This window comes from Salvia hispanica, chromosome 6 (genome assembly GCF_023119035.1).
Source record: "Salvia hispanica cultivar TCC Black 2014 chromosome 6, UniMelb_Shisp_WGS_1.0, whole genome shotgun sequence".
NCBI lineage: Eukaryota > Viridiplantae > Streptophyta > Magnoliopsida > Lamiales > Lamiaceae > Salvia > Salvia hispanica.
Genome location: NC_062970.1, coordinates 1,358,705 through 1,376,907, shown reverse-complemented (window position 1 = coordinate 1,376,907; position 18,203 = coordinate 1,358,705). Strand labels below are relative to the sequence as shown.

Below are 18,203 nucleotides of genomic sequence, written 5' to 3'. Positions count from 1 at the left end.
AATATCGTTTATAAAAACACCTATATATGAATAAATTCGTGCGTATTAAACAGTCTTAAATTTGATTAATCCCTATAAAGTAATTGAAAAGTTGACTATAAAATTGAGAATCCAATAACACGACATAACCTTGTTAATCAGTTGACACATCCTCTCTAATAAATAAATCAATATTTTTTACTATAATTTGTGTGAATACAACGCATGTGGACTATAATTATAAAATGAAGTACTAAAATACAAAGTATTCCTTTAATTATTTCATTATTACTTCCCCAATACCCACGCCACGACCAACCTAACAGATGGATCTGGATCACAAAAATCTTTCAATTTCATGCTAATAATTTGATAGACAATTTTGTTGATATCTTCTTTATTAGTGGTCATCTTAATTTTCACAATACTAATTCATGCTTATCAATGAATTAAAGTCGATTTATGTGGGTCCCATCAACACTTTACACAATTAACGTTTTTTTTTTATTTTACGTCTCTATGATCTCATCTACTTCAACACATACACGTATTATTATTTCAAGTAACGTGGGACGGAGGGAGTACTATATAAGAATGAAATTGTATTATAAATGAATGGATGAATTTGGTGGTGCACTAAATTAAATAAATATATAGAATTTGTATCCTCGTTTTAATAATGAATGCCAATATTAATAAAATTCAATATACATCCTCTTGAGTTGATATTGAATGAAAGTGATAGTTTCATTTTATTTCATGACCAAAACGGACTATTAGTAACTAGATAAAATTATTTATATAATCATAAACATTTTAAAACATTATTTTATAGTTGACCCTCCTAAAAAATCCAATATGTGATCAAGAATTCAATTTCTAGTATGTTTTCACGGTCAAAGAAGAAAAAAAGTCTTACTATTAAAATGCATTTTTTTCGTCATATAAAATTATCGTTTTACAAACGTCTCCTTATAATGATTTATTTTAATTAATATTTGGAACAGTCAAGATTGTACAGTAAGTACATAGGTGGTAGTACCCCAAGACAAATGATTAAATGATTGAATAATTACATTAATGTTAGGGGTCACTATATATGCTTTCCCTTTTTTATTTGTTCCCATTAAATCCAATGATGTATAGTAGTATATTAATTATTTGGCACTAAATTATAGACATGTGGAGTCATATTCCCCCTATCAAACTGGGATACAAACAAAACAAGAGCATGACAAATTATTTATTAAGTTAAATGGTGGGTAGAAAACACATTAAAAGTCCATCTTTGAATTGATAGAAACATTAGTATTTCTGTCAAGAAAGGAACTATAATTCTAAACATTGTATTTCTGCTGGAAGATTCTAATTGCTGAAGCCTAGCTATAATAATTTAAATTATAAATTTTTTGTCAACTATTGGGTAATTTAGCTTCGAAATGGAACCATCACTTCCATTTAATTTGATTATAATATCTTAAAAACTATTGTTGACATTATTAAGTTTATAAATTAAATAAAAAATCAAGTCCAATTTATTATTTATTACTTTATTGAAAGCTATATAGAAAATGAAACTTTCAAGAAACTTATAGAAGTAACAACATCAATAATGAATTTTAGTACTATAACATAAGAGTCAAAATAAATGTACAATAAAAAAATATTTAAAAATGGCTCCATTTTGTCTCGTGTTTTAAATACAATTTAAAGATAACATATTTTTTATGGATAGATAGAGAATTTTTAAAAATTATATCAATAGATTAGTGTGAGATAATATAATCAACTTACCAATAAATCAAAACAAACACTAAATAACATCTTTTAATCATTTTGATGATGTGGCACTAAGCAATGGAGATGGTTTTGTCTACTCCTACTTGTGGATTGAAAATGACTTATGAGTTATGATGAATCAATGACAAATACAAAAATGAATAAAAGCAAGTTTGTATCAATTCCATATATAGTTGGTGCAAGCTTGCAAGCATTACAATTTTCAATTGCATTTTTATATGCTACTAATGTTATTAAATGTGGTGTTATAGCTTTCATCATTTGATTAATTATCATTACAGTCTTAAACGTTTCATTGCTTTTAAATTAATGCTTGATTTATAAGTAACTTTGATAAATTGTTTAACTAGTCTCTTCTATTATTTGTGATTTTATGAAATGTGATCTTATGATTATGTTAGTTTTTTTTTTATTATTTGTTTACTTTATTATCAAATGGGAAGAATAGAGCAACTTGTGATTCGAACTAAGTTCGATGGCAAAGTCTATGCACTAATTTTATTATGCATGATATCGAATTTAAAATCTACATATGCCTCAAATTGGTAAGGTTGAAATGTTTGAATATTATTAGGTTGTTATGTACGTTTCTATCACTTTCGCAAATGAGTCATTTTCATAGCACCAATTGCTTAAGCAATTTCATCGTTGAATTTTTGTGACCCAAAAGCATACTTCTCTTCTTCGTAGCACACATGTCACAATTATTTTGATCCGTCTCACAATAAAAATCTTATTTCGCTAAAATTGATACTCCCTCCGTCTCACTTTAGGAGTCCCGATTTACCATTTTTAGATGTTCCACTTTAGGAGTCTCGGTTAGAATATTCCATAAATAGTATTAGGCCTCACATTCCACTAACATTTTTTCACTCACATTTTATTATAAAACTAATATAAAAAGGTAGGACCCACATTCCACTATCTTTTTTCATCAACTTTCCTTTACATTTTTTAATACGTCTTGAACTCAAGGGACTCTAAAGTGGGACGAAGGAGTATAATATTATTATTATAGTGTTGTTATTGTGTTGTGTCATATATATGTTGTTATCGTGTCGTGTTTTCTTGATTGGGCTTATGAAGTAGTATTAAATTTGGGCCTTCTTGTTCAGCCCAAAAGCCCATCATACCATTATCCTAGTGTTGGATATGGTAGCCACGTAACATACACCTGCATCAGTCAATAAATACTCAAAAAGGATAGACTTTCCTTCTAAATTTAATCAAATTGGATCAAATTAATGCAATGGTGGTTATCAACAACACTTTCCCTCTAAATTTGATCAAATTGGATCAAATTAATGCAATTGTGGTTATCAACAATTTCACTAATTCCCAATGCAAATTGATACTGAACCCAAAATTATTAAAAATTTAACGAGGAGATGAATCAAATTCCATTGAAGTTTCATTAGAATATAACATAAATTAAATCATCTTTTTATTTCAAATTTTAAACATATTTTAGAACTATTAATATTATTACTTCAATTAAAACACCTATTATTGCATGTGGGAGAAATAGCCCAACTCAATTGAATACTGAAATGAGCTAAAAAAGAGAGCTAAAAATAGGGGTAAAATGGCAGCAAATGGATTGGGCGTTATCAAATTTGCAGCTCCTTTTGCTGCTCTACCTCCACTTTCAAGGAGAGTTGCTGCATTCAGAGCTCCTAAATTATTGATTGATGGCTTTGTTTTAATTTTAAAGGTATTGGAGAATATGGAATGGCCTGAGCAGTTTCCCTTTAAGGAAGAGGACTTCCAACGCTTTGATGAGTAAGTCTATTAAGAAGATCGAACTTTTATGCTTGATTCGAGAATTGAGTCTTGTTAAAGATAGGAAAATTAGGAAAGCTAAGGTCGAGTATTGAGTTTGAAGAGATGAACCACAGTTTTGCTCTCATCATTGCATAAGCAGCTGTCGTTGGTAGGAGCTACGGTTTGATGTTTACAAAATGTTTCGTTCATCCTTTCATTTCCCCCTTTGGACGAGGCTGCTCGTTCCAATTTGTATTCGTACGATCTTAAGAGCATATTTTGTCTGATATGCTAGCTAAAATGTGAAATATGAAAAAGTGGAGATGATGAATAGATAGGTTATTACATTCAAGAGAGCGAAATTTGACGAGTTGCACCAGAAATTGCCATAGCCATTGTGATAACGTATTACTCAAGAGTGTAGAATTGAGATGGCTGAGTGCAAGCAATCATGAATGATATGGCAATTGCTTCCTTTGTATTGTCAGCTTCTCAAGGGTTTTAATAAGTGAAACTATAGGGAGTTTTTCTGTTATCATGCCGTGTGACCCTCAAGTGAGAAAGCGAGATAGTGGGAGAGGAGAGTATAGTAGTGGCTGCGGTATGAGGATTTCCCTCATAGAGCCGAACAATCTAGCTGATTTATATGTCAATGTCTTGAAAATTGGGATTTTGTAAATCAATTGTTATTACACATTCAGTTTCATCCACTGACAAAGGTTGTCTGGACAACACTACAGGTCACCGGATACATTGTTCTATGAATCTCCGCGTTTCGTGACTCATATTGATGATCCAGCAATTGCTGCCCTGACTAAATATTACTCAGAGGTCTTGCCCCCAAGTAATACTCCTGGAGTTGCTATACTTGACATGTGTAGCAGCTGGGTAAGTTACATGTTCACCTTTATATTGCTCTTGCCTAATAAAAGTCGCTACGTTGACAATAACATGATTCTTATGGTTTGTCTAGGTCAGTCATTATCCTAAGGGGTATAAGCAACCAAGGATAACTGGCATGGGCTTAAATGAAGAAGAGTTAAAGAGAAATCCAGTAAGATCATATCTGCTGATCGTTTTATAGCAGTTCCGATGTCATATCCCTACTCCATAGCACAATGTTGAGATATAAGTTTTGAGGATGCTAACAATTCTCCATGGAAATGATGCTGCATTTCATGAACTGAATGATTCATGTGTTTCAATTAATGTATTTGTAGGTTTTGACTGAGTATATCGTGCAAGACTTGAACGTTGATCCTAAACTCCCATTTGATGATAGCACCTTCGACGTTATTACAAATGTGGTATGCAAATCTATTTCAATATCTGTCCATGCTCAAGTTCGAGACTTGTTTTCTTTATGATAATATTCAGTGGGAAGAGATATAGTAACTGATTTCCTTCTCTTGAATTGGAAAATTGAATCAATATAGACATTCATTGAAAATCTTGAAGATGCTTAGCATTTGCTTTTGCATCAACCCTTCTTATGCATGTGATGATATGAATCCTGTTTGAAAAGATTTATTACGTCTCAGGTTAGTGTGGACTACCTATCTAAGCCTATTGAAATTTTCAAGGAGATGGCACGGATCCTCAAACCAGGCGGACTTGCTATAATGAGGTGATAATTACTCAATTTTATGCAACTAAAATTTGTTATTAGCAATGCACCCTCAGAAATCTTCTGTGGTTTTGATGGTTTGGTATCTGCAATGGTTTTAGAATCGATTAGCTGGTTTTTACTGAAACTCCACTGATTTTGTGAGTTTTGCATGCAAGCTTCTCCAATCGCTGCTTCTTTACGAAGGCAATCTCAATCTGGACATCGACCGGAGATACAGATCATGTAATTATAGTCGGAGCCTATTTCCATTATGCTGGAGGGTTTGAGCCTCCTAAGGTAATTGGAATCTGGACTCTGTCTTGATAATTTCATACATTTGCAATAGCCTTAGCAACCATGTTGCTCGAGCACGAGCAGTGATCGAGTTATCTTTGTATTCTTGTAGGCTGTGGATATATCTCCAAATCCTGGTCGCACCGACCCAATGTATGTTGTGTACTCGAAAAAGCTAGCAGCCTGAGTCCGAATCACAGTCCAGTCCTCGCAGCAGTTACTGTTGAGCTCTCGATTCGATTATTTGGTGCCATTATTGAGTTTCACTTTCGAAAATCCATGAGTTCATGAGTAGCAATTGGTTCTGAAATCTGAATAATATATGAGAGAATATTATTTATGAAGAAACTAGTTTTTGTATGATAGTAATTTTTTTTCGTAGTTACATGAATGCTATATGAGCTAAATGAACTTTTACACCATTCTAAATCATTGATCGAGTCGAAATACTATAAAAAATAATTAAAATCTAGTGAATGGTAAACAAAATAGTGCATCACTACACTGTAAAAATTAGTAGTGTAATATTAATTGTAGAAATAAATAATTGAAGCCTACATTGAAAACACATAAAGAGGCCTATTGGAAAGCAGAAATGAAAGAATTACACCGTATATACAAAATGTTTCAAATTAGTACAAACCGAGAGTGGCAGGGGTATCGTAGAACACAGTGGCAGCTTGCTTGGACAACGGTGGCACGGATGGTGGTTGGGGCGGCGGCCTCATCCTTCACGCACGGAGTTGGAATTGATGCCATATTTTTTCAAGTGGTGGTGGGTTTTAATTTGTTGCTAACTTGAATTTTAGCTATTTTTTATGTTTATCGTGATATGTTTTATGTAATTGCGATATATTTAAATGAGTTTCAATTTATATTTGAATATTGTTTGTGGACGGAGGGAGTATAAATAATGAAATGTTAGTATTTAGCATGGAATTTAATTAAATTCAAATATTTTTCTTGATTTTTTTCCTTCTATATTACCACCATTTTATTTCTTTCACATTTTAATAATCATAATTTTTATTTTCAATAGTAACCGTTAAATTTTTCAGAACTAATTTATTCTATTATTGATTATTAATTTTATTCAATTTTAAAGTTAAGGTAAAATATAGAATTTTATTATTTAGTTTTTAATTATATGTGTATTTTATTACATTTATAAGTGGGCAACAAATAGCTCCAAGCAAGGCAATCGAGTTATTTTATCTTTGAGTTTTATTGGAAAACAAAATGAGTAGTGAAACTTTGAAGATTTTAGTTTGTCATGATGAGATTGCTGGTTCTTTCAATTCTAAAGTTAATATATATAAAATTTTTTATAAAAGTTATGAGTAATTACCCATTTGCATTATCCATTATAGTGATAGTTTTTTTTATCTTTTACGATTTAAAGCTAGAATATTGTATTCTGATTAATTCGCTCATTTTGATGGTTTATCCGTTGTAAAAGCACACAGATATTGCTCCAATCCTCGGTTGCGTACCTCCGTTTGACCGTCCGACTGCGGATGGTAAGTTGTGGTAAAATTCAACTTAGTACCACTCAATCTCATTATCTCCTCCCAAGTAGCATTAAGAAAAACTGAATCTCGATCAGAAACAAGTGTTTTAGGGAAACATGATGGCGCACCACCGTGTTGACGAATAAGTGAGCAACTCGAAAGGCGTCGAAACGAGTAGCCAATGGGGCAAAATGGGCGTACTTTGAAAGTCGATCAACCACAACCATAATTGCCGTATACCCTCGAGATTGCGGCAAACCAGTAATAAAGTCCATAGAAACGTCCTCCCATACTTGGAAAGGGATGGGGAGCGGTTGCAGCAACCCAGCCGGTTTCTGTGTGGAATACTTGGTAGATTGACACACTACACACTCGTCCACAAATGCATTGACATCTTTGCGCATCTTAGGCCAAAAGAACGTTGCCGCAAGGAGTCGAAACGTGCGCTCCTGCCCCGGGTGTCCCGTCATGGGCAGTCAGTAAATCACGTTTTGCTGCTGAATTAGTATCCACCAGCACCCTCCTATTAAAGTAAATAAGGCCCTCCGCCCAAGTCAAACGGCGAGTCGCCTCACCCGCCCGAATTCTGCGAGTGAGCTCCACCAAGGCCGGAAAAGTTGTTGTTTCTTCTATAATCAGATCCAACACCTGCGGCACCGGCCTCGCCGCTATGGTTAGCAACTCAGCGACCTCCCTTGACTCCGTATCGTCCGCATTGTTGCTGTCTCTAAAATTTTTTTGTCTCTAAATTGAAATTAATTTTTTTTTGAAATATAGTTAAAGACGAAAAAAGTTTGCCGCAAAATAAAACAATAATAAATTATAAATTAGTGTCAGAATTATTTCGGTCTCTAAATTGAAATGAAGTTGTCAAACCTACTTAGCTCCCTTCATCAGTATCACCTATGACCTTGAAAGAAGCATTAAAAATTCCACTTATAAAGCAAGTCTTAACTCCACTATAGTCCTGAGATACGATGTAATCTTGACATTGTGGTGACGGATCGAGCGTTGAGAAAAAGACAACCGAACATGAGATAAGATTAGAATTTTGAGCCTCTTATAAAAACTGTACTAAAGAAATCAATTCGGATAAAGTAATCAAGCAATCAAAGCAATCTAGTTTCAAATTCAAAGCGCACAGTTATGAAGTAATCACGAAATTCATAAAACCAGTGAAGCTCCGGAGATGTGATGTATTAATTTCATGATGAAGCTCAAAGTCGATATTCAAGAAATCGAATGCATCAACATCTCCACATACACATAATAGTAGTGTTAAGAACAACACAAGATGATCAAAGACATAAATAAAGAAAGTTGAAGACACAACAAGTAGCCTTGGATAACAGTTCATTAATAACAAGTCAAAAGTGTTGGGAAGTTATCCAAGTAGCCTTGGATAAAAAAGCTCATAGTTACACTTGAACATTTGAACATTTGACGAAGAAGAGAAAAAATAAGATACAGTATTAAACAACAATGAAGTTGCTAACACTACTTAAGCCCCACAAGTTGCTGGAACCACACTGCATTCAAAATATTCAAGTTGCTGAAATGGTTGGTTACCTTTTGGAAGTGTGATCACTGGTCGAGGGTTTTTGAGATACGAAGTTTGAGATCGTAGTTACCATTTTCAGATTGCTCCCCCACAATCCTTTCAGCTGATGCCACTAGGTATTCGGTGCACCTTTCTAACTCGATTAGTTGGAGTGTTGGGATTTCTCCAATGCTGCTAGGGATTTCCTTTAGATTCCAACAGCTCTTTGCATAGAGGTGGCGAAGTCTAGGGAAGTTGGTCTCATCGGCTATCCAACGGTCAACAAACAATCTTTCAAGAGATAGAAACTGCAGTGAACAGAACACCTCTCCATCTGCTACCTCCCACTCTTCTTCTTCTTCTTCACGTGTCATCTCATCACTCAGAAATCTGCATGATTTTATCGTGAGCACTTCCAGCTTATGTAGTGCACACAGAGTCCTCAACACTCTTGAATTCACTTTACAGTCATCCAGAACTAGTTTTCTGATATTACAAGGAAATATAACCAAGAAGCGCCAATCAGAACTGTCAGGACTGTATATGGTTTTGATAGCTTTGCATCTTAATATTTCGAGTTTGTGAAGATTGCTAAGATCAGATGTAGCGGATTTGCTTAGGTGGCGACCATTAATTGCCAATTTTTTTATATTCGGAATGCTTTTGAGGAAAGCATCTAAGTTAGTTGCCTCGTCAGCTACACCCACAACTGAAATCATTTGCAGCTTCTTCATAACACTATAGTTCATTTCCTCGTCTTTTAACAACTCAAATCCAAACACCTTGACATTTCTTAACTCGGAGAGCTGCAATAGCTCAGACGGCACATCAAACTCGCAACGAGGAGCAATCAAGGTTTGTAAATTTCTCAATCTTGATATTCCTCTAGGTATTTTTACACGGCTATTTGTAAAAACCCTTGAAACGAAGCTGACAACTAAGCCGACAACTAAGAAGTGTAAATTGACAAAGTCGAATATTTCAGTTGGGAACTCAGTGAACTTGAAATTAATGAGATACAACACCCTTAGCAATCTTGACACGGAAAAGACACCAAATGGTAGCTGTTTGCGGCGATTATGAATCCATATAAAAGATCGAGTAAGTGACATGGACTCTATTAGAACTTTAGCATTGACCTTTCCATTTGACGAGTCAAATCTGACGCGGCGTGTATTAGAGAATGTGACATTGGGACGACTCGTCACATACAAAAGCTTGTCTTCAGCACATTTCAGAATGCATAGATCCCTCAACATATCATGCATGCTGTAGCTCTTTGGTTTTCCATTCTTTTTGTATTTTCTAACCAAAAATAGATTCCTCTCTATTAAAGACTTTAGCCAATCCTCGGCCTCTTCCTCCAAACTTCTTTCCCCATTTGATTTTACAAATCCTTCAGCAACCCACAATTGTACGAGTGTGGAGCCACTAATCTCGAAGTCTTCAGGGAAAGCTCCCATGTACAAAAAACATGGTTTCAAGTGATTCGGCAAGTGGTTATAACTTAAAGACAATATACTAGAGCATTGCTCGTCTGATCCAGAAATTGCTGCTATTACATTGTCCCCAATTTTCTCCCAAACATCTTTTGATCTTTCCATCTTAGATAGCATCCCTCCAATCACACTGATGACTAGAGGAAGCCCACTGCAATCACCGGCTATCTTTTGACCAATTTCATCCAATTCGGGAGGGCAATTCTCTTCTCCAAACACAAGTCGGTGTAGCAGATTCCAACTTTCTAACCTGCTTAGCAATTGCACCCGATGATGCGAACTCAAAGAGTCTGCATAGTTTGCCACATCGGATTCCCTAGTAGTGATCACAATGCGACTCCCATTGTCGTTATTTGGGAAGTACATCCTTATCTCATCCCAGAATTTTGTGCTCCATATGTCATCTAATACAATCAAGTACTTCCTACCGTACAATCTTCTATATAACATATCTTTTAAATCATCACTATGTTCATCACATTCTTGTCCAGTTATGCAACTAAGGAGGCTTTTGAGAATTTGTGGCATATTGTAATCTTGTGAGATTGTGGCCCATGCACGATATGCAAAGTGATCAACAATCAAAGGATCTTCATAAAGCTTTCGAGCAAGAGTGGTTTTACCTACTCCGCCCATACCAACGATGGGGACGATCTCCAGCTTCTTCTGCATCCCGGTCAGCCTATCCTTGAGCTGCATCAGATCTTCATCAATTCCAACCACAACACTCTTGGAACTTGATGAACTGCTAGACTGCGTCTTATTATCTTCCATCTCCACGAGCTTCACTTGTTCCATAGAAGAATCAAGTTCTGGAAGCTTCTTCTCATCCTCCATTTCCATGGGCTTCAACACTTTATCCACAGTAGAATCAAGTTTCTTATCCTCCGTCTCCATGAGCTTCTCGGCTTGCTCCATAACAGAATCAAGATCTTGTGCTACTTGCTGCAGACCTGGTGTTGAAAGAGTGAATCTCACACAATTAGATCCAGAGAGCACTTGATCAACCATGTGGGATTCAAGGATGTCTTCAGCTTGATGTGCTGCTTCTCTGATTTGACTCTCCAAACTACTATCCATTTTGGTGAGTGAAGATTTACTGTCAAGGAGTTTTTGAAGAGAAGTAGCTTTGTCAAGGAGGGAATGGAGTTGAGGATTGTTTTCATCGACAATCCATCGTGGTTGGTCAGGATCAAGTATTCCTTCAAGAATGGTGATGAGGGGTTGAAGATTGTAAGCCATTTTTTTAGATCTTGGAAAACAAAGGAAGAATGCAGCAGCTAAGTTGATCTTCAAATGACATTAGGGACAGCCAGCTCATTGTGGACCCTGGGCTATTAATTCTGTCTCCTACCTTCAATGAACTTAAAAATGACTTGACTTGATTAGGCACTGAAGAGAAGAAAATGGTTCTGCTCTTTGGAATTGTAGTTGATCCGAGTTCGTATAAGGAAAATTCGTAATGGAAACAACATACCGCGGCAGTGGTATCTGCTGCTCTTGGCTGTACTCCCTTGAGGCCTACAGCCCTGTGGAAATGGTGAACATACATTTCTTAATAGTATTCTTACGAATACATCGGCCAACTAGCTTAATCAGACCTGGCAAAATAAATACATACTAACCGAATACGGAATTTGTGTCGGGTTACCGGATAAATAACGCGTTTACACAGATTAGTCGTGAACAGAGTTTGAGCCCACTCAACGTTTCAAGATTAGGTTATTAAATGCACCCTCAGAAATCTTCTGTGGTTTTGATGGTTTGGTATCTGCAATGGTTTTAGAATCGATTAGCTGGTTTTTACTGAAACTCCACTGATTTTGTATTCTTGTAGGCTGTGGATATATCTCCAAATCCTGGTCGCACCGACCCAATGTATGTTGTGTACTCGAAAAAGCTAGCAGCCTGAGTCCGAATCACAGTCCAGTCCTCGCAGCAGTTACTGTTGAGCTCTCGATTCGATTATTTGGTGCCATTATTGAGTTTCACTTTCGAAAATCCATGAGTTCATGAGTAGCAATTGGTTCTGAAATCTGAATAATATATGAGAGAATATTATTTATGAAGAAACTTGTTTTTGTGTGATCTCACACATGTATCAGAAGATAATCACAGAATTCCAGACAAATGTAAACGTAAAGAAGACACAGATTTACTTGGTTCACCAACGCTGTGTTGGCTACGCTCCACGGGCGAACGGTAACATATATATTATTCAGATTGCTGCATTATGGTTAAAATTCTACTTATATAACAGGACATGCATCGATTTTAATGTTTCACAAGAAAATTAAAACCTAAATGTAACAACAAGACCCCCTGTTCAAGAAGGCAATTATAATCTGATGGGTTGATACTAACAACACCATTCTAAATCATTGATCGAGTCGAAATACTATAAAAAATAATTAAAATCTAGTGAATGGTAAACAAAATAGTGCATCACTACACTGTAAAAATTAGTAGTGTAATATTAATTGTAGAAATAAATAATTGAAGCCTACATTGAAAACACATAAAGAGGCCTATTGGAAAGCAGAAATGAAAGAATTAGTCGGTGATGTCTGTGCTTTCTGTCTCCGAATATTTCTAAGTTATATGCGTCGATGCACCTTGGGACAAACATAACACCAATTTATATGTTTATAAATCAATAACTATTACAAACTTGGTCTGTGTTTATCTTTATATCCAAATTGAAATTTGATGACCAATCAACACATGACACTTTTCTTCATTTGGATGGGTAGACCACACAAGATTGATGTAGTCTTTATTATTATGACAACTTCCATTAACTGACCACATGTAACACTGTCATAAATGCTTTTTTAAGATTCTCCTATGTCTACTAATGAAATTCCTTTGGCCGTTTCATTTTCATCCGTCTCGCCTATTGTGAGGCCTTATAGACATTTTATCTTGGGAGTATAAAAAATGACCCCACTTTTCCCTTAATTTAATGTTAGATTTCATTATTCCAAAGAATAAAGCAAATAATAATATAAATGGGTCCCACATTCCACTATCACACACTTAAATTATTACACTCAAACTTTTCTTAAAACCCGCACCCAACTCCAACCGACCCTATTCACACTGTAGGAAAGAGATTTCTTTAATTGCTCTTAATTCGGCACATGGTTTTGTCAATTATTTGGTTAAAAAGAAATGCCTATAATACACACACATAACAAAAGCGCACTTTAATATGTAAATTCAACAAGAGTTATTAACTACTCTTTCAAGATCCCACTTAAGACGATACATTTCATTTTTTGGAAATTTTCTCTCTTCAATTAATACATTCAACCACTTTTTCCTACCTCGTTAAATATTAATCTTTCTTCTTTCTCTATTTTAATATTTCCTTCACACACATTTTCTCTCCAATTGGAACATATTAATCAATAAATTCTAAATACACGACTAAGAACGCCACATTCACTTTATTTTATGAGTAGCTTTTAGTTTTCAGAATTGAGTCATAAACTACTTTTTTAATGTGGTTGAGACTATAATAAGGACCCCGCTGACTAGATATGGACTGAGGGCAGGGGTCGGGTTTGGAGCCCAAGTGGGACATGCCATGGATATCGGGCTGACACGCACTCCTCCTCCCGCAATGAATTAGGCTGCGAGGTGCATCGGTTATATGTATAGTAATTTAGGCCTCATTTTCATTTTCTTTTTCTTTTTTTTTTAAAAAAAAATTTATGCAACTTCTTTTTATTTCGATTGTAAAGTGTTAATGAATTTAAATATTGAATATTGAATAAATAAGGATGAAAAAATGATATAGCATGTGAACAGTTAAAGATATGATTTGTTGGATGCCATAAGCATCATCAATAATTGAATACAATATGGTACTAATATAATGTATGCAGAGAATCATGTTCAAAGAATACAGCAAAAAGTTGGAAACTTTACTCTCATCAAAATCTGCAATTCCTCAAAAACATCAACCCTTCCAACTATCCCATAATATTCAAACTCCACTCACTTAGAGAATAGAATACTATTAGAAAAGAATATATACAAACAAAGCACTAAAATGGCATATGCAAACCATAATCAAACTAGGGGAAAAAATTAAGCCCATCCCTACCTGCAGTAGCGGACACAGAAAAAAATGCTAGTAGAGACTACTAATAATCTAGACATAATTCGGGTTGACATAGTTTTTTCCTGATTTCCACATATTTTAAAATGAATAATGATAGGTTGGCTTAAGCCCCTCCTACCTCTTTACTGTGTCCGCCAACTGAGCATTCTTGTACGCGTTGCAAGCTATGACATATAAGCAAATTAGCACCACCACGGTCACAATGAGTATGACGTTCGCCTTCCTCCACTCCCGCCTCAGGTTCCCTAGCAACCCTGCCTTGCACGACTCACAGTTGTAGCAGAGTTGGCTAGGGTCATTGCTCCATATGGCACAGTCAACGTCTGCTACAACGCTGGATGCACCATTCCATGTCGTGGGACCAACGTACTGGTACCCGCATATCATCGGAGGCTTGCAACATCCGGACTGAACATTTTGAAAACAAGAAAAGTAATTTAAACTGTGGAAAAAGGGGAAAAAAACACTACATTCTTGTAGAATATATGTGTCATCATAGCTACTTTATGCCACAATTAAAGATATGATCCATAGATTAAATATTTGATGCTAGTGATTTTGTGTGGATGATAAGTGGGAACATGGGAATAATACTAGCAAATAAGCATAGGAAAAATGTTCTAGGGACCTACCATTAGGTAAAGATAATGAGGTGGGTTCAATATTACTATGAGTCTATGATGAAGTCTTTTTTGACCAATTTCAATTAGATTAATTAACACACATGGCATATATATCAAGAAACAGGCCCCAAACAAATTTAATTTGTGGGTCCATAAAAATTTCCATCCTTGCATCTTCTTGATTAATTTCATAGTGTCTATCCAAATAATTAATGATACCACGAACATAAGTGAAATTCGATAAACATAAGAGACTGATCTCAAAACTTTGCTAGCACTTCAATCTTGCTAGTGAAATTCTTGGGGTTTTACTATGTTAAAAAAGATTTTTTTATATAATATTATCAAATTTCTAGTATTTTGTGTGAATCCTCTACCACCACAATCCACAATGAAACATTCAATAATTATTGTAACAAAATTCCGAACTCTAATTATAAATACATATGTCCTCCCGAGACGAATTTCTACATCCACCCCTGTTTACGACAAACTTTCAAACTCGCCAGACGCTAAATCCCGTGTTTTTTTTAGTGAACAATTGCAACCATATGTTTAAAATAGGTACTTCCTCCGACCCAAAAATTTAACATGTGACGTGACATGATCATTTTCACTAACCAAATGCAAAAAAATAAAATAAAATAAAATAAAAAGCAAAACTACCTCAATAGGAGAGAGATGGGCGGCGAAGAACTCCGCGGCGGAGAAATACTTTCCGGCGAGTTTCGGGCATATCCGCGACTCGGCCAAACAGGCCCTGATCCCGGGCCAGTTGTCGTCCCCGATGACGTGGACTTTGAGCCAGTCGGAGAAGCCGGCGAGGCGGTACTCGCGGAAGGCGGCGGCGGGGGCGGAGTAGGCGCCGGTGTGGCGGGTGGCGACGAAGGCGAGGACGAGGAGGACGAGGAGGAGGACGATGAGCATGAACATGAGGACGAGGTAGAGGCCGAGGAGGCCCTCCTTCTTCCAGTAGGCGCCGACGAAGCCGGTGAGGGCGACGAGGAGGAAGGCGATGCCGAGGAAGACGAGGGGCCACCGGAGCCACCGGATGCACTCGCTGTCGGGCTTGGAGGCGAGCCATATGCCGGCCGAGATGATCGGGATGGAGCACATCAGGGCGATGAAGTTCACCAAGGCTGTTATGTTGTTGCTCATAGCCATTGTTGAGAGATTGATTATGAGAGAGAGGTAAGAGAGTGAAATATGGAGGAAGAGTGTTGGAGGTTACTATAACCTTAAATAGTAAAGTGAGCCAAAAGAAATTATAAATAAATCATGATATTTTTGTAGGATCATAAATTGTGACGTGAGGGGTAGAGTTTTGAGATGGTGTAACTATCAATAAGATTTATGTTCTTCACTTGTTTAAAGTGTGACAATCTTGATTCTTGACATCAAAATTTCTATTAAGAATTCATTAGTGGCCTTTTTCCCAACTTCTTTTCCTTTCCAATATTGATATATATGTGCGAAAGTCAAAAGGGAGGGAACAAGCTAAAACTAAAGGCAACAAAAAGAGTATTCTCTGGCTCAAGTTTTGTGCTTGATTAAATAATGATTAGGTCATCATTAAGAGTATTTCACGGCTGAAGTTTAGGAGACATACCTGATTATTAATTAATTAATGGAGCCTTATTTTGATTGTTTATATATATATATTCTATTCATAAATAATGTTTTAATTTCTCAACATAGGTAACTTTTAAATAAGGTAAAACTTAAGGAAACAATTTTCAGCAGCTTCTATCAAACAAACACAAAAGAACAAACAATTGTGGAGTAATTTATAAATTCAAATCACATAAAACTGAATTCAAAATATTAATAAATTTGGTGAAGCCGATTGTCAATCTTGATTCTTGACCCATAAGGCTGATATGATCTTCATTGATTGTAAAAAAGAAATAGAATACGAAATATTAAAAATAGGTTCGAGTTTTGTGGGCTTTATTTATCACTTTAATAATTTATTTAAAGAACATTAGAGTCGCCTAAAATTTTTATTTGAAGCCTTTTCATTGCCTTCCTGATTGGGCCCATTTACCAAATGTGTCATGGCTATGTGCACATTGGGCCTTGGCCAGGATGGTCCAAATAGGCCCATTTGACAACTCAATTTAAGTGGTGGTAATTTTTTTTTTTTATTTCAATATATTTTGCAACAAATTCAATAATTTTATATGGCAATGTATTAAGTTAGTAATAAGAAAACGATTTTTTACATGTTTAAGTAGAAGGAAAGAAAAACATTTATTTAATCTTTAATGGTTTTCGTTTTAAGCACAAACATATCTTTAAAACAACAAATGATCAAAATGTATATACATGGTTGAAAACTAGCCATAGAAAAACCAACACATATTTCATGTAAGAAAATTTGAGAAATGATTTATTAAGAGAGAGATGCTTGATAGTGCCAAATCATGAGAGAGGGGGGCTTGGCTTGATAGTGGCTTTTCTATTGAATTTAATTCATAAGTAGGATATTAAGTTTTTGAAGGATAAAATGAAATAAAAGACGACAATTTGTATAGAACATGAGAGAAAAAAAAATTTGTTTCTTGTTCCAAATTAATTTGCCCTAGGACTATTTTGTCTTTCTCTTTGCCTTTTTTCTCTCCAAAAACACTTTGTGTCCATTCACACACACCACATATCTACCATATATGTCATCGACAAATTTGTCCAATCATTTCTTCACCAAATTCATTCATTTTATCTTATCTATATTTGCATTTCATTTTAGCCTTTAATTTGGCCGGAAATTAGAGAATTTTATTTATATGTAAATTAAGTAGTAGTAGTTGTCAAAGGGGAACTTTATTTAGATTTTTTAACAAAATAACTAACTAACGGCTATCAAGAAGATATACTATCCATTACATATTAGTACAAAACTAGTGTCTAGTTATTTATTTATACAATTAGCTTAGCATAGATTTATTAAAATCATTATTTTCTAATATGGGAGAATTCTCAGTGTCATCGTACAATTAAACGACTATCTCATTACAAGAATATTTCGTGTGTATTGATTAAAAGACAAAATTATATAAATGTATATACATATAATATACAAGTGTCCCTATATACAAAAAGTTGTCCTTTAAATATGGACCGTTTCGTTATAAATAGATTGTCCTATTTTCTGAGAACTTTACATAACAATCAAGATTTTTGGAATCTCCAAGGAATGGACCACACCAAACTCAATTATATCTCTATCTACGTCTATATATATGGTTATTTATAATAAATGATGTATTTTAATGTATATATGACTATTTTTATATAATAAAAAAAGTATTTTTTTTATGTGTTTTTAGTGCAATGTCGACAAACGGTGAAATAGTATTATTTAAATTTTAATTTTATAAATAACAAAATATAACTCAGTTAGCAAGACGTTTATCCCTTTTAGGAGGTCGCATGACTATACGTTATTTAAA

The 18,203-nt window shown here is 35.1% G+C and overlaps 3 protein-coding genes across 3 annotated transcripts; 1 reads left to right on the top strand and 2 right to left on the bottom strand.

Moving 5' to 3' along the window:
- Nucleotides 1–3,485: 3,485 nt before the first annotated feature.
- LOC125196751 lies at nt 3,486–5,831 on the top strand. Its single transcript, XM_048095364.1, has 7 exons — nt 3,486–3,561; nt 4,284–4,431; nt 4,517–4,597; nt 4,764–4,850; nt 5,085–5,170; nt 5,329–5,449; nt 5,559–5,831. Exons 1-7 carry the CDS (start codon nt 3,506–3,508, stop codon nt 5,631–5,633), a joined length of 654 nt encoding a protein of 217 aa, XP_047951321.1. The 5' UTR covers nt 3,486–3,505; the 3' UTR covers nt 5,634–5,831.
- Nucleotides 5,832–8,139: 2,308 nt separating this feature from the next.
- Nucleotides 8,140–11,241, bottom strand: LOC125192921 (putative late blight resistance protein homolog R1B-16). Its single transcript, XM_048090598.1, has 2 exons — nt 8,510–11,241; nt 8,140–8,478 (listed from the first exon to the last, which is right to left on the bottom strand). The coding sequence occupies exon 1, from the start codon at nt 11,236–11,238 to the stop codon at nt 8,542–8,544; it is 2,697 nt and encodes an 898-aa protein (XP_047946555.1). The 5' UTR covers nt 11,239–11,241; the 3' UTR covers nt 8,140–8,478; nt 8,510–8,541.
- A 2,666-nt stretch (nt 11,242–13,907) lies between these two features.
- On the bottom strand, nt 13,908–15,981 carry LOC125192573 (tetraspanin-2-like). The gene is made up of 2 exons (XM_048090187.1): nt 15,418–15,981; nt 13,908–14,536 (listed from the first exon to the last, which is right to left on the bottom strand). The coding sequence occupies exons 1-2, from the start codon at nt 15,913–15,915 to the stop codon at nt 14,243–14,245; spliced, it is 792 nt and encodes a 263-aa protein (XP_047946144.1). The 5' UTR covers nt 15,916–15,981; the 3' UTR covers nt 13,908–14,242.
- Between the last annotated feature and the right edge of the window lie 2,222 nt (nt 15,982–18,203).